Raw genomic sequence first — 17594 nt, 5'->3', positions numbered from 1 at the left:
AATTATGTTTATTGAGGTAATGTTGATTTACAACATTGTATATATTTTAGAGGCATAGGTTCACACCTTTATAAATGGCTGTTATCAACCACGACTACCACCAAAACCCCAACAATCCTCCACCATAGTTAAGTAAGCCCCCTTCCCCTTTGCTCCAGTCCCCCGCTCTCTCATCTGGTAGCCTCAGCTCTGCAGTCAGCATAAATCACTTCTTGTGCTAATAGCACCACATTGATAAGGTGTAAGAAATCTAGTAATCTATGTTTGATCAAGTATTTTTTTAAATGAATAAATAAAACTTTCATATGTGGACTAACAAACATTTTTTATATTAAAAAGTGGGGAAAACCATGAAGACACTGGGATTTTATTTAGTGTCCAAGATGAAAAAGTTTTAAAACTTGAAGAAATAAATCTTAATTAGGGGATGGCAGAAACAGTGATAACTATTTTTAACAGAAATCATTAAAAAAATATAACATAGGGCCTCCCTGGTGGCTCAAAGGTTTAAGCACCGCACTGTGAAGCAGTCCACAGCCCCTGCAGCATGAGTTTGATCCCCGGCTGACCAGGGAGCAACCCACATGGCGCAGCAGACCTCTCCTGCCTCGCCCGCTGCTCCCCTCAGCACTGTGCTTTGGCCAATCTGCCTGTTCTGTTCCCCACTCCGTCTCTGGTGAGTTCTCTCACCCCCCACATCTCTGGTCTGTACCCCAGCTCTTGAATGCATAAATAAATAAATCTTTTTTTAAAAATTAAAAAAAACACAACATAGCCAAACGTTACCTATTCTACCTATAAAGGTCAATGTCTTTCAAAAAACCCTCTAAGAAAAGCGGGGACTCTGGTCCCAAGTTTTCTTTGCGATTGCAAATATCTTAACAAACTTACCAGTGTGAAGTGCAATCATCCATGCCACCATTTTATGAAAGGTGAGGTTCCTGTCCAGTTGTCTTCGAATTCTTGTTGAACAGCACTTTGGATTAAGGGGAAAAGAATGACACACCAATTGCTAATTAAAAGGTTTTTCCTGTGCCAGACATTCGATACATGGCATCTCATTTAATTCTCACAACCATACTTTTTTTAACTGTACCATTCTACCTATTTAACAGATGACAAAACTGAGGCTCAGATACTGGCAGTCATCTTCCCAAGGTCAGTCAATGGCATAGCAGGCTTAACCATTATATATTGTGTTCTCATACTTGTGATCTAAAGTGTCTCCTGGAATCTATTCCTTAATTGCATAAAATATGAATTCAGACAGAAAGTATATCTAACCACATTGTTTCTAGTTCAGATTAATTTATTCAATAAAGATGGGCTGTTGAAACTAATGAAGGGCAGGCTGGCTTTCAAAAGCCTAAGAGTTGAATGGGAATAAAGACCAGCGAACAGTTTTAGAACAAGTGAATAGTTTTAGAACAATACCCTTCTAGGACACACATACTATTGGAAGAGTAAAAAACTATCTACTGCCTATGTCAACAGAGATATCATCACAAGGGAGATCACTAACCAAATAATAATAGCAAATATAACAACAGCTAATATTTACGAAAAACTTGTGCCAGGATCTGCTTTAGGTATTTTACAAGCATTAACTCACTTTATTCTTACATCATTCCTTTCATGGAGGCACCATTATTATCGCTGTATCACAGATGAGAAAATAAAAGCATAGGGAAATTATCTTAGCTTAGGTCACAGAGCTAATAAGTGGCAGGGGTGGGATATACACTATCTGATACCAGAGATATCAATATTCTGTTATTTCACATCACATCATTTCCTTGACATCAAAAGTTTTTGGTCAATGCTTTAATATGATTGTCCTATTGGCATAGGTAAGAAATGTGGGTTTGAATCTGAATCTGGATTCAGGCCAATGCCCTAGACTTTGGGCTAAAAAAAAGTATATGATTGGATCAGAGCTTTGCCTTCCAGAAAACTAGTTAAAAGGTCAGTCTGTCTGCTTTGTTCCTGAGAGTAGACATACTGACACAGAGATTCATAGAACTTTAAGGAGAGCAGAGTGAACAGCCAATAAAATCTCAACCCCTAACCTGAGTGGTTAGGAAGCTTAGATATTCCTCTACCAACTCCCATCTGTCATCGGCTGAGGGCTGCTCCTATGACATCAACAACCTGGCATTTCAGACTGGCCCCAGGGGATGGATGAAAGCAAATCCTCAGATAGAGACAGACTGGGACTTGCAGAAGGCAGCTGTCCCATCTAATGGAACAGTGAATGCTCGGAGAATAGGGGAGCAGCATTGTCCACCAGAGGAGCTGAGCGGTGACTCAGGTTTTCGGTTTGAAATCATGCATTTTACATTTCTGTTGGTTAAAAATGGACATGTATTGTCTTATTTTTGTTCTTGTTATATAGCTTCATTGTCTTCTGTGCTTATTTCAACTGCTATGCATTGCTATGCATTGTTTTAGTACTTTCTTAAATACGTTTTTTAGGAAATATCTTTTTCCTGTTTTCCCATTGCTATATTCCTCCACAGTTTTAAGAGTCCCTGTGGGGCCTCCTCAGTGGCGCAGCAGGTTGAGCAACATGCTGTGAAGCTGTCCGCAGCCCCGCAGCACCAGTACAATTCCCAGCTGGCCAGGGAGAATCCCACATGGCGAGGCAGACCTGTTCTGTCTCACCCACTGCTCCCCTCAGCAGTGATTTCGGTCTGCCTATTCTGCTCCCCACTCTGTCTCTGGTGAATCCTCTTACCCTCCCGTGACTCTGGACTGTACCCCAGCTCTTGTATAAATTAAAACAAACAAATAAACAAACAAACAAATAAATAAATAAATAAATAAAAGAGTTCCTGTGGTAGGCAGAATTCTAAGATGATCCCCAAGACCTGATATAATCGCCTCCTCTTGAGTGTGGGTGGGACCTCACTGTGATCTGATGGGATGCTATGCCTTCATTTTTGCTACATAATATGACAAAAGAGACTTTGCAGAGGTAATAAAAGCCCCAAGTTGACATTAAAAGAGAGACGATCTGGTGGAACCAATCATATGTGTCCCTTAAAGCTGGGTCTAGAAGTCAGAGATGGAGGCAGTCAGAGACGCAAAGCACAAGAATTATTTGACGTGCTTTCACTGGCTTGAAGATGGAGGGAGCCACCTGGCAAAGAATACAGGAACACCCAGGACTTGAGGGTTGCCCCTGGATGACCATCAGCAAAGACAAAGGGACCTCAGTCCTGCAACAGCAAGGAACTGAGTTTTGCTGACAAGAGTGAGCTTGGAATTGTGAGCGACTACGTGGGGGTTGTTTTAATCCACTGCATTCGTGGAAATTTGTTACACAGCAAGAGGAAATTAATATAGTCTTTATTGGAATGATGGAATGTGGTTGGAGTCTTGCTGTCACATAACACGCCTGTGTTGGAGCCCAGCCTAGCTGTGTGACATCAAACAATATGCTCAGGTTCCTCACCTATTTATCAGTTTTCCCTTATAGGCCTACTTCAGAGAGCCACTGAAAGGTGGCTAATAAAGAATTGATTTTTTTGGTATCATAATTTAACTTTTCATCTAGTATGGCTTAACTCCCTGGCCAGCAGGTAAGCTTCTGTAGGCAGAGCAATTTGTCATGTGCTTTTAAAAATCCTTTAATATGATTTGGTTAAAAGAGCTACAATTTCACTGTCATAGAACCTATGATTATTCAAAAGGCAAAGAAATATATTTACCCACATAGCTACAATTGCCACAGTGTTTTCTTTTCTACTTGCTAGCAAATCATTTTGAAAATGGGGGGGAGGAGGAATATACTGGCTCCTGCACGGTGCATCCAAAGAAAAAGAATGTAGTTGGGTTGTGGTCTTTATACTGTTTCCATCGTTTATCCTTATCATCATTAATATGAATCATCAAAAATATGAAACACAGGTTTCCATGATCCATATCAACTTTAGCAACAGACCTTTAGAGAAAAATTATTTGAATGCCAGAACAATGGAGATACCGACTTGGGAAATACAAGGCCCATTCACTAATACTCTGCTTGATCTTAATAGGTCAATTTAAAAAAGCTACCTGTTATGAAACACATATATTATATTAAAAGGATAAACAGAGGGTACTTGTCCCTCATGGGAGGCTGGAATGGGTTTTATTAACATCCCAAATCCTCATTTTTCCCTCGTATGTGCTGTGATATGATCAGGAATAGCAAAAAATCTAAAAAGAAGTCAGAAGTCATACTTACATAGGACTTCAAGGTACAATTTCCTCACCATTTCCTAAAGTGAGGACAAAACAGGTAGGTGGTGGGATGAGAAGGAAGGGCTTCGCTGCCAGTGAATCTTTTTTGCTCCTCTCCACCAAGCAGATACATCTTTTTTTTAATATAAAGACACAATTTTTGTGCTTTTGTGTCACTTCTGAATTATTGCAGCCACATAGCAATTATTGAAGCTTCCATCATGTCCCATAGCTTCCTCCTGAATTGCCTCTTTGCTTTTTCCATTGACATCTAAAGGGAAGTTTCTCTATTACTGTCACCTACAGCCGTGCCCAATCTCAATGAACTATCATTCAAGTGTGAGGGATATTATTGAGTCATCTTGGCAGGTTTCCACACGCTATTCAAATATTGAAGAAAAAATTCAAAAATTGAGAAATGGAACAAAAAAGAAGAGCATATTTAATGCAAAATAACAAGGCTGTGACAGAAACTTAAAAGTTCTATTTTGCATACACCTGGCCTCGCCACATGTGCCATCACTGAATCTGAATGAGACATTTATATGCAATTTGAGAGGATTTGCAAAAACCAAACTCGAATCTAGAAAACTCATGCAAAGAAGCTGAGAGTAATGTCTAGTGTAATGTTGCCAGTAGAATATATGATGAACAGGAAGAACACACTTTACTTGCATGGCACTCTTTATAATTTTGAAATTAGGTGCTTATTCTCTATCTCCTCCATAAAGCTCTATGCGCCTTGAGCTCCTGACCCATCTGTGTCTTACACTTTACTCAGTGCTAAGCACATAGTTGGTACTCAATGTATATTTGCTGACTGACAACTCACTAGTTGACAGGCTTCATCAATTAATAAACCTTTAAAATATCATATTCATTTGTACATTTGCATTATCTCACCTGCTCTTCACCTAAAAAAAAAAAAAACACACACACACACAACAGAATATGAGACAGGAAGTTCAAGAGACTGCCCTAGACCACATGGTTAGCAGTAGAGTCACGCTAAGGGCTTCTCACTCTCAGACTTTGTAAAGTCACACGTAAATGCTCACTCTCTCACCTTCCTGTTTTTTCTGATCGTAAGACTAGAACTTCCACCCAGCTAGAACTTGGTTTCTTCACGGCAAGCTGGAGTTATTAAGATTTCTTTGGGAACTTCTGTAAGCGGAGCTCCTTCTCCATATCCCTCAACAAAGAGCCTTTACCCATATCTTTCCCAGCGTGGGTCAAACCTCAGACTTTCTTTCTCCAGCTTATCAGAAGGGTTATAAAACAAAGTCTAAATAATTAAGACCATTACAAACTGAACAGGAAGTTCTGTAACTACTGAGATCACATACTGTCCTGGTAATGAATCCTTGAAGGTACAACATCCTTGCCACTTGTGGGTTAATTACTCAGTTGCTCAAACATTCATATACATCATAGACTTTCTAAGACCATAATATTGCAACAAGACAGCTTGGAGTTTAGGAAAGTGAATAAGTTCTGGGGCACATGGATTTGGGTTTGAATTCTAATGCTCCTACATTAATTTCAATCCCACCTCACTGTCTTGATTGCAGGTTCCATGAAGTGAGATATATGAAGACCCAGTAAGTGGCAGCTGTTATGATTTCCCACATGAGACACAGTGTACTCACTCACTTTAATCTTAATAGAAAAAGAAGGTTCCTTTGCAGAGTTCACATTTCAGGTTGGGAAGCCAGGAGGCCTGAGCACACCATGTCCATACAAGAATGTTGCTTGAGCTAATTTTAAAAATATTTTCTTTTACATACAGGTCTCTGGTTACAGAGCTGAACTTCCCCGTAATTTGAAGAGTAGCCTCATTTCACACCTATTTTTGAGACTTTCATGAGGATGGTCCCTCCTGGGTCACAGGAAGCCTAACAGCGGCCATTACAACATGCACTGCTCGAGGGGCAGCTCAACGGCAGTGCAACTTGAGCGTGGTGGGGCAATGAGGATTTCTTCATGGGCCATTCTGGTGAAAACACTGCCTGTTTACTTCCTCTATTATAGAAAGTATCAGGGTACAGGAGGAGAATGAAAGTGAATGTGCCTCCCTAGACACAAACAGTTATAGTGTGTGAATATCATTAAGCACCCGGGAGGGTACTGTACAAGACATGGTACTTCATCAATCAAAGTAGCTCATCAATCAAACTTGCAGTCAAATGTGGTGTCTTAGGTTGAGACGATTATTTGCAAATCCTGTAATCAATGTCTATTGGTATTATAACCCCCTAATCTTAGATTAATAAATTGAGTGTTGTATCAGTGTTCTTAAAGAAAAAAATCTTAGTATCAATGTGAAATTAATATGACTAGGAAAACTGAGACAGAGTTCAAGGCAAGTTTTACTTGTTATTGACAATTTAGATCACTTTCCTTCCCGTAAACATCCTTTGATCACAAAATTTATTGTTATTAACTCTTCAGCTATAAATTTAACTCTTTGACCAGCAAAGTTCCAGCTCCCCTCTCCAGCCTCACTTCAGACACCTGTCCTTTACAATCCCTCCATTCTCCTCCAGTAGATTGCTTGCTTCGCTCCTCTATAAATGATCTCTCCTTAATGTGTGATTATTTAAAAGTTAGTTAATATGGGGCCTCTCCGGTGGCGCAGCGGTTGAGCGCTGGGTTGCAAAGCTGCCCGCAGCTTCTGCAGCGCTGGTTCCATCCCGGCTGCTCCCCGGCCACCGGAGAAGGGTCCCACATGGCGCGCAGACCTCTCCTGCCACCCGCTGCTCCCCTCAGCAGTGTACTTCGGTCCTTCTGCCTGCTCTGCTCCCTGCTCTGGCTCTGGTGAATTCTCTCACCCTCCTGCACTTCTGACTGTACCCAGTGCCTGTATAAATAAATAAATAAATATTTAAAAAAAAAAGTTAGTTAATATGAAACACATAATTTTATTAAAAGGAGAAAACGGAGTCACTCATGAGCCAGTGAAACAGATCTGACCAGGGCACCAACCCTTAACTTTTCCCAGCTACCTGCTTCAGTGTGTTCAGGAATGGGAAAAAAAAAAAAAAAAAAAGACAAGTTCCAAGTTGTGTTGATCATAGGCTCTGAAAAATATGATTTCCTCACCATTGTCTGAGCTTTTGCTCTTGCCATTTTCTCCATGTAGAATGTTTTTCCCTCTCATATACACCCCTTAGAGACTCTTTTCCTCCTGTGCCCATGTCTGATTCCACCTTCCCTAGTCTTTCTTCATCTCCAGCCCCACCTGAGATAATTTCTGCTTCCTTTGATCCCCTGTAGCTCTTTATTTGTTACATTCTATGGGACTCATGATATTTTGCTTTGGATAGTTAACCAATGTGACCTTGAGTGGGTGTGTAGCTTCTAAGTTCCTTGTTTCTCATTTTGGTGTAATAATGTTAATAAAAATGAATATACCATTATATAAGTTATAAAGGTTTTTCCTACAAAGTGTTCTTTTTTTTTTTTTCTTCTAGCATACTACATTTAGGGGCTCACTAAATTGTTGAAGTCATGGCTGAGGGAGCACTGGACATTTAGAAACTCGGAACTCCCCAATTCCATGGCGCCAATACTTATTAGTTACATTATTGCAGGGTAACTCATCACTCATTGATTCCATCTACTGGGATGTCTGCCGCAAAAGAGATTTTCTCTGACTTGAAATTTTGGGGAGAAAACAGCACTGTAAGATGAATCCCAGGATTCATGTCGGTCTCATAAAGCCCTGTTTATACAGATGCACGGATATTATTTTGTGCGTGCCTGGCTGTGTGTACATGCACATGTGCTTTATTGCTAGTGTTAGCAGTACAGGTTGATTGGTATCTTTTTAATGTCTGTTTCAGGTTAAATGGTTGTGCCAGGGAGCGCCATCAACAACTAATACAGAACTAAACTAGAGCATCAGTCATGACTTGGCTCACAGACGTTCTGCAGAGGCTGGAATCCTCACAAACCATTGGTTTGCTTTTTCTAAGAAAGACATTTCACTTGGTCACCTTTACATTTTGAGGAACTCAAATTTTCTAAATGTTTGTTCTTACCACACTGGAACCCCTGAGGAAGGAGAGCAGATTTCGACAGACTGGCATCAGAATCAGCAGGCAGTTGAAATTCAGGCAGGCTGCAGGGGCCCTGGCCAATGCCAGCGCTGGCTGTGAGAGGCAGGATAAGAAGTAGAGTGATTCCACTAGGCACAGAAACAGCTCCCCACCCCCACATCCCCAGCTCGAGACTTGTACAGCAGAGACAAGTGGTCATCTGGAAAGGAAGGTTCTTTAGAGCCAAGGGTTTACCTTAAGGACCTGCTGGGACCCCTTCATTTAATCTGGCCCTTACCCTGCTTTATCACAGGTCTATCCATCTATTGATCCATCTGCCCTCCCCACCCCCACCCCGTCCATCAGCTCATTTTATTTTTGGAGGCATTTTGAAGTAAGTTGCAGACTTTCCCTTTTCCCTTAAATACGTAAGCATGCATATCAGCATATCATTAACTAGGGTTCAGTATAGAAACAGAATCTTTTTAAAGAAGGTTTTTTTTTTTTTTTTTTTTTTTTTTTTTTTTTTTTAGACTGACCTCAACAGCAACTTAAATTGGTGTGGTGCAATGTTTTGGCATTATAATTATCTTTATAATGCCTAAAGAAGTTGCATATTTTGGAGGGGGAAAGACAGGGAAATCATCCTTCTAAGCGTCAACCTGAAGACATTAACAGTAATTATAATAATGTAGTATAATTACATATTATAATTACTTATAATCATATTTATAATAGTTAAAATTAATGTTATTAAGCGATAAATTCATGGTTTCAGCATGATATAACAAATGATATCCTCTGGGGGCAGCTGTAATTGCAATTATTTTCATTTGTGATAAAGAGGAGATCTGGCAATGCAAGGAAACAGAGAATGCTAAAGGACCCAAGCAAAGTCAGGGGCTTTCCCTCTGTTTGGATAGTTAACCAATGTGACCTTCGGGCAAGTTCTTCAAAGGCTTTGTACATAGGGAAAGGCTTCATTTCTGAAGATCAGTTCATAACATGTCTCTAGGAGCAGGGCTGTCTATGAACAGAATTGGTAGGAAGGAGATGATTTGGAGAATATGGAAAGTCCCACTTGTTCCACCCATGTCATCCTGGATTCAGATCTCCATCCTGGCCTTCTGGCTCAGAGACAGTATTTGAGTTCTCCTTTAGGCTAAATCATGGCACTGTGGTTCCTGGGGCAGGAAGCATGCTGCTGGGACCCTCTGTCACATTTCAGTTTGTTCCACACTGGAAGGCCTAAAGACCCTTGGTCCAGGGAGTTGCAGTTGGGTGGGGGGGGGGGTTAAGGATAAGGGTGTTGTTTGGGTTATGAGAATATTTATTTAAAATGTGAAAAGGACATATGATCCAGCAATTCCACTCCTAGGTATTTACCCAAAGGACACAGAAACATCAATTCCAAAGAACACCTGCACCCCTATGTTTATAGCAGCACTGTTTACAATAGCTAAGCTTTGGAAACAACCCAAATGCCCAAAAATAGATGACTGGATCAAGAAGATGTGGTACATATATACCATGGAATATTACTCAGCATTCAAAAAAGATAAACACATGCAATTTGCAGCAACATGGATGGCGCTGGAAGGGATCATGCTCAGCGAAATAAGCCAAAAAGAAAAAGAAAAATACCGGATGGTCTCACTCATAGCAGGAATCTAGAAAACTTAAATAAGGGACCAGGAAAATGAATAACTATAAGAAAGTGAAAATCAAAATCAACAAAAAACTATGAACCAGAGACACTTTTAGGGGGGCGGGGGCGGGAGGGGAGGGATTGGGGTCAGAATGGGGGGGCTGCAATTGTATGGGGAATATAACAATAAAATTTATAAAAAAAAATGTGAAAAGGAATACAAATCAGAATCTCAGATAAGAAATGTCAGCCAGTTGATAATTGTATGAGACGGAACTCATACTTACCCCAAGAAGTTTTCGAGTGTAGTAGTACTTGTCTGGACGATCATATTTTTGGTAGAAACAGACAAAGAGGAAGACGTTCATCCCCAGCCATAGCAGCTGCCCAAAGGAAAAAAGGATCACATCAATATTTTGCATTTCAACAGGTCCATTTAATACAAGATTGGAGTCACATCAAGGTTAGGATTTCCCAACTCCAGCCTTGATCCACGGTAGTTACAAACATGGCGTAACCAACTTGGGGCCAGCTCTTTCCTACAACGGGGTCATGACACTTCTCTGTAATTAACCTTTGTACACCTTGTTGTTCCTTGTGACTGTTTTACTACTTTGCCAGTCTGCCATGTTATTATCAGTCTATCTCCCCTCCTTTATTTCTCTTCTTTTCTTCTTCTTTTTTTAAAAAATATTTATTTATCTATCTATCTATCTATCTATCTATCTATCTATCTATCTATCTATTTATCTATCTATCTATTTATTTATTTATTTATTTATTTATTTATTTATTTATTTATACAAGAGCCGGGGTACAGGCCAGATGTGCGGGAGAGTGAGAGGATTCACCAGAGACAGAGCAGGGAACAGAACAGGCAGACTGACGAAATATACTGCTGAGGGGAGCAGCGGGCATGACAGGAGAGGTCTGCCGCGCCATGTGGGACTCTCGCTGGCTGGCCGGGATCTAACCGGCGCTGCAGAGGCTGCGGACAGCTTCACAGCGCGGCGCTCAACCGCCTGTGCCACCAGGGGAGGCACATCTTCTTTTCTTCTTAACCTTAGGTGATAGTGGGGAACTCTTCTTAAAAGGAGAAAGATTGTGTCACTATACAATTCCCCACACCAGTGGACCTGTGTTCTGTTCTCACAGCTGCCTATCATCTTCCTCTACCACATAGCGTCCTAACTCCCTTAGTGAGAGTCTCATCAACTACAATGTCAAGCCTTTACTTCTATTTAGTAAGTTTCATTTAACGTTTGAAGGAGGGGTTATTAGGCATGAATAAAGGGGTGAGGAGCACCGGATTTTTTTTTAAAAGAGGCCCTTCTAGACAGTGACTGCTCATTTCATCCCAAGCATTGACTGCATCAAGTGGTGACACTGCCTAGTCCTCTATCTTCAGCTCCATAGTGATCTTTTAAAAACTGGTTTGAAGTTTTTAAAATTCCACAGACACTTGAGAAAGAAGCTGCCAAAATAACTTCTCCATTTCCTAACCTTCTCATTCGTTCTTCCTCTTGATTTCCAAGCTCTGATTTCACATTCGAGTATATCAAGTATATAATATAGGAGGCCATTTTCTTGAGGAAAATTGTGGTAAGAGCTAAATGTATAAATTGGATTTTTTCCTCTATAGGCTTAATCTGTTCTTAAAATGGTAATAAGAAATCAAGTTCACAGCTCTGAGTCATCAGAAGAATTCTATATTGCATTAGAAAGTTGCTTTGGTGCCAATGTTTTTTAAAAGAAAATATTTGCTGTTCTTATTTATATATTTTTATTTTTATTTTTTTAAGATTTTTTACAATTGCAACCCTATTATTTTGACTCCAAACCCTCCCCTCCCGGCCCCCCATCCCCCATAGAGTGTCTCTGGTTCATAGTTGTTTGTTGATTTTGATTTTTACTTTATTATAGTTATTCTTTTTCCTGGTCCCTTATTTAAGTTTTCTAGATTCCTGCTATGAGTGAGACCATCCGGTATTTTTCTTTTTGTGTTCTTATTTATGTCATTAATTTCTAACTCTGAAATTCAAAGACTCAATATTTCATGATAACTTCTGTCAAAGGTTCCATTTGTAAGTGTTCTTTTTGGCATATGTATTATGCTTTCATTGGCTATTTGGAATGGCTATTTATAAATCACATTTCTTTTTTTTTTTTAGATTTATTTATTTATTTATACAAGCACTGGGTAGTCAGAAGCGCGGGAGGATGAGAGAATTTACCAGAGCCAGAGCAGGGAACAGAACAGGCAGACTGATGAAATACAAGGCTGAGGGGAGCAGCGGGCGTGGCAGGAGAGGTCTGCGCGCCATGTGGGACCCTCACCCAGTGGCTGGGGATCGAATTCGTGCTGCAGAGGCTGCAAGGCTGCGGGCAGCTTCGCAGCCCAGTGCTCAACCGCTGTGCCACCAGGGGAGGCCCTATAAATCACATTTCTATCTATCCAATTGTTCATAATTGTTTGCTGAGACTATCTTAAAAATATAGTTGTCTTTGTTATGCTAAAAGTGGAGAAATTAACATGTTTATTTGACATTTACTTACAAAGATTGTTTATCAAGGTAGACTATTGATTAATATTAATATACATTTAATTATATATCCTATACACTGTAGACATGAGAGTAGATATTTTGATTTCCTCCCTTGAATTTTTGTAGACCCTGCAGTTAACTAAAGTTTAATAGCAGAGAAATGAAAGTAATTTTTAAATGTGACAACAATTATTTTTGGTGTGATTACTGAAATAAAGCCCAGTTTCTCATACATGAGCCAATCTCGTACTTGTTATTTGGAAAATGGCATAAACTTTCAATTGGTTATTTTTAAAGTGGTTTAAACACATAAAAAGAAATGTGCTCCTGAGCAAACATTACTAAACAATTCAGACTCAGAGATTACTAGCATGAAATGCCTTCTACATCCTCTGTGAACTGCTGGATAATTTAGTTCTAAAAATTCAAGATCTAAACTAGGTGTAGTTAAGCCCCTAGATATAGCCTTTCCATTAATAATTTTGGAAGAATGGACTTGATCTGCTTATAAATAGACTTACATTCACACAATGAATCAGTTTCAACACAATTTTTTCCAACAAACAAACAAAAAAATAGCTTTTCTCTATTTAATTCCTAAGAGAAATCAGACAAGTAAGATAATTTATCCCTTATCATTACTTACGATGACAAAGATGGACAGTCCCTCATTCACAAACCAGTTCCCCATGGTGGCAGAGATGCAGTGACTTGTGTCTGACTTTCTTCTCTGCTATGCTGTTTCTTCCCATGAGGAAATGAAAACAGCAGACTTGGTGCAATCTGTTTCCTTTTCTATTATCAGAAATTAGCTAATCATTGGTTAACTGAAAAGCTTGTTTTATATGCATACACTTACGTGTGCATATAAATGAGAGTAGTTATGAGCTGATACTTACATACATATATACATATATAAGTATATACACACAAAGACACACACATAAAATCTCAGTATATAATAAGTTCTATTGAATAAATTCTACATTTACAGAAGAAGAAATAATAATAGATCCAGAATAGTTAAATTACTTGGCCAAAGTCACACAAATAGGAAATAGTGGAGTTGGGAATTGCAACCCAAACAATTTGGCTATAATTTTAACCATGACACCTGGTTATCATGACTGTACCAATGCCATCGAAAATCATGCCAGACACAACTACAGGAAATTAAAATATAGTAAATATACTAAACATTCGGATGACTCTAGTATTCCCAAGCAGACATGACATCTTTAGGCTAAGTATGTAAACAGAACAAAGCTATGTGAGATGTTGTAGATGTCAAAGCCTAGGTTTAGCATTATTTTCCCTGACTGCTACCCAGTGCCCTGGACATGAGAGAGATAGGAAGGTAGGGTGCCATCCTCAACATGAGATGAAAATTGACTAATGAATGAGAGTGGTTGTACAACAGCTAGAGTTAATAGAGAGGTAAAAGGGGTGATCCCAAAGGGAATGAGAGGAGGTTTGAAGCTGTACCACCAAAAGAATATAGATTTGTAAATGAATGACTGATCAATAAAATTTGGTTTTAAAAAGGAGCACAAAACAAACAAAAAGGGAATGAGAAGAAAAAAGAGGAGAGTCGCGAACTCCTTTGGTTGTTGTTTATGAAATGTCCTCCAGACTTAAGACAATTGGTAATTTTATTTTTCACTTTTTAATAGTTCAGAAGAGGTACTCAACTGTGACCTCCATTGCTTTTAGATCATATGTAACCCACATAAAGGGCAGGTGGCCTCATGGTTCCGTTCCACACAGAGATGGAGTCAAAGAAACCTGGTTAGACAATCAAAATATGTGCCAGTTATTTGCTTCTTTACTCTGAGATCTAGTCTCCACCCTTTCCTAGATCTGCTCTGTTTCAGAGAGAATTATATTTGCCAGCCTCCTGGGCCCTCTGCTGTCCACTATGTTCGGCCAATTTAGAGGATGAGGAGCAAGGGAGAAGTAAGAGTGCTTCCTCCCTTAGCTTTCTGCAATCAGAGGCACCCCTGAAGTGGCTGCATTTCCACTAGGGGTCTGGCTCCCACAGTCAGCACATCCCTCTGTGGCATGAGCTCCTGCTGGCCTTCACCGTTACAGTTCTAGCTCCTGCTAGATGGCCCTGGCTTTGGGACTTGAGTTATACCACCTCCTGCTAGTTTCCCTCCAACCATGAGGGTGCCAACCACTTCCTGTAGTTGTTTTTTATGTTGTTTCTACACCCACAATGATATTCTTTGCTTTCCCATCATCCATGTCACAAATTCCTGATACAATAGCCCCGCTGTTGAAAACATGGTGGCTTCTGTTGTTCTGACTGGACTTTGACTGATACAAAAGTAATTCAAGCCTCTACTCATTTCCTCGTGTAATTAAAGTGAGACATGTATGCCTAATAAGGCAGAAAGCACCTTAAAATTCTGCCCTGGGCCAACCTGGTGGCTCAAGGGGTTAAGATGCAACCTATAAAGCTATCTGCAGCCACTGCAACACAAGTTCGATCCCTGGCCAGGGAGCAACCCACATGGCGCAGTAGACCTCTCCTGCCCGGCCCACTACTCCCCTCAGCAATGTATTTCAGTCAATCTGCCTTCTCTGTTCCCCATTCTGTCTCTGGTGAATCTTCATACCCCCCACACCTCTGGCCTATACCCCAGTTCTTGTATGCATAAATAAATAAATCTTTATATAAAAAAAGAAACAAAAAACTAGGTCCTTCCTCCCTCAGTCACTCTCACACTCCTCCACAGGGATGACTCCTGCCCCATTGGGCTGTTTGACATTATCAGTCTTCTCTCTACTCCCTTTCCTTGCTCCCAGTCTACTGACTCATCTTCCCTATCTAACTCTCTCCCACATGTTTTCATCTACCTCCTGATACCTGTGCTCTGCCGGGAAGGCAATGGAAAGGTGACCATGAATATTCACGCAAGAGGAAATCACATTCCTTGTTTTGTGTAAACCTATTTCTTGAACATTTCTAACTCCCTTTTTCTCCCTCCACAACTTGAGAAGAAAATTCAAAAAAAGAAAGACTATTTCCTGCGGGTAATCAAACATTCCCTCTTATAGTTTTTTTCTCCTTTATAAAAGTAATCACAGGGCTGTGAGTAGAGATTTCCTGAGAGCCTTAAGAACCTCAATCAGTTTCACAGCTGGAGGAAGAGAGATCAGTTGCAGTGAAGAGTGAAATCTTTCTTTCACAGAAAGTAACTTCCCTTTTGAGAATATTGCTCAAGTAAATTGTAACATGCATTGCTGTTGGGAAGACAGGTAGAGAGTTTGATAAAGGAACAACAGGTATTGCTAGACTGGTATTGACAGGACATGGAGAATGAAGAAAACTGAGCCTCTATGTATTAGCTAACATATTTCCTTCTCTCAGCTACTTTGGATTCCACTGTCTCCTAAGCTGTTAGTGTTAAGCTAGACTGCAGTGAATGTAAGAAAGCACTCTCCCCTCCCAGGAGATGATAATAACCAACACCCTCAGGCTTGTGATTGGAATTCTATGTATCTGTGGCTGAGAAAATAAGAGAGAAGCAGACCCAAGTTTCCAGAAAATTCCTTGACTTCGTATTGAGAATATGATTCCTTCTTCATATCTCCAATTTAAAAAAAGGGTCCTGGGCCTCCCCGGTGGCACAGCAATTGAGTGCTGGGCTGCAAAGCTGCCCACAGCCTCTGAAGTGCCAGTTCAATCCCAGGCCACCAGGCGAGGGTCCCACATGGTGCACAGACCTCTCCTGCTGCACCTGCTGCTCCACTCAGCAGTGTACTGAGTTGGTCAGTCTGCCTATTCTGCTCCCAGCTCTGGCTCTGGTGAATTCTCTCACTCTCCTGCGTTTCTGACTGTACCCAGTGCTTGTATATATAAATAAATAAATAAATAAATAAATAAATAAATAAATAAATAAATAAAATATTAAAAAGAAATAAAAAAGCCTCCTAATATAGTCAGTTATGGATGTGTACAGATGTCGAAGAAAGGGAAGTATGTTATTACACCAAGATTTCCAGTGAGTTTTGTTCCTGGAGATGATGATTTCTGTTCCCTTTATCTCTGTTGTGCTTGTGCTGTTCTTTCCAGATCTGCTCCCACTCTTATTGCCTCTATCAGTTATGTGGTCCACATTCCTTGCCTAAAGGTGACAAATGAAAGGACTTCATTCCCCTGGACAGTGATTGTCCCATGGGTGGTCTGGTCACTTGACCCAAGGAAGATCAGGTAGTTCCTTACATGAGGGGGAAGTTGTTAGGAACTCTGGAGGAAAGTGAGTGAAGCTTTTCTTTCTTGGTGAATGATGCATAACTACTGCCTCCACAGACCATCTCTACCAACTTGCATTTAGAAACTGCGTAAGAATGATGCCAACACAACAAAACCAGATCAGTAGCTGGCGAAAAATGGAGAGATTTAGAGACAAATGTGATGACAATGTTTGAATGCTTAGATGTCATCTGCCTGACTCCTGGGCAACCCGGTCATTCATGCAGATTGAGTTTCCCAGGAAACGAACATTGAGTTAGAGAACAGTGTTCAGGAATTGTGTTATATAGTGTCCCCGCAGTAAGTACTTGGGGAAAGGAAGGAAACAAGAGTGGGCAGAAGAAGTTGAATTAGCAGGTAGTTACAAGGCCTTGGCAAACCTATCAGGAGAGCTGAAGCTGGGGTGACTATAAATGACATTGGGCAAGATGGCTATCCTCACTGAGAAAATCCTTATAGGTGCCAACAGCGAGGGAAAATAAGTTCTTTATTTTTGAAGTTCAACCTAGTAGCCACATTGTAGTAGCCAACCCAGTTACATTAATTTCCACCACACCACTCCCTGCCTAAAAAAAAAAAAAAAAAAAAAAACAAACCCTGTTTGACTTGGCTTTCTACCACTTGTACCTAAAAGGGTTCTTATTAAAGCATGGTACAAGGAAACCCACTTTTACTCCATAAACATAGGTTAGTAAAACGTTGAATAGGGCTGCTGGAATCCAGATGTTCTATTTCCTGTTTGAGGGAGAAAATAACAAAGTAAAAGAAGAAACATTCAGGGAGGAAGAGGAAATTTACTGACCTAGGTGGTTAAAAGCATTAAGAATGTGGCATGAACCAGTTTCATTTCACAGAAACTGATACTGTCTGGT

General features: G+C 40.2%; 1 protein-coding gene across 1 annotated transcript in view; it reads right to left on the bottom strand.

Moving 5' to 3' along the window:
• CYBB (cytochrome b-245 beta chain) overlaps nucleotides 1–13152 on the bottom strand; it is a gene marked incomplete at both ends in the record, with an annotated part of 35683 nt that extends 22531 nt beyond the window's left edge. The window contains 4 exons of the mRNA XM_084258046.1: nucleotides 892–976; nucleotides 8271–8381; nucleotides 10203–10298; nucleotides 13108–13152. Of these exons, the coding sequence (XP_084114172.1) occupies nucleotides 892–976; nucleotides 8271–8381; nucleotides 10203–10298; nucleotides 13108–13152 (337 nt within the window). The remainder of the gene's footprint in view (nucleotides 1–891; nucleotides 977–8270; nucleotides 8382–10202; nucleotides 10299–13107) is intronic.
• Between the last annotated feature and the right edge of the window lie 4442 nt (nucleotides 13153–17594).

This window comes from Talpa europaea (genome assembly GCF_964194135.1).
Source record: "Talpa europaea genome assembly, chromosome: X".
Classification (NCBI taxonomy): domain Eukaryota; kingdom Metazoa; phylum Chordata; class Mammalia; order Eulipotyphla; family Talpidae; genus Talpa; species Talpa europaea.
Note: the sequence above shows the minus strand (reverse complement) of the source record. Positions and strands in the feature narration are given on the sequence as shown.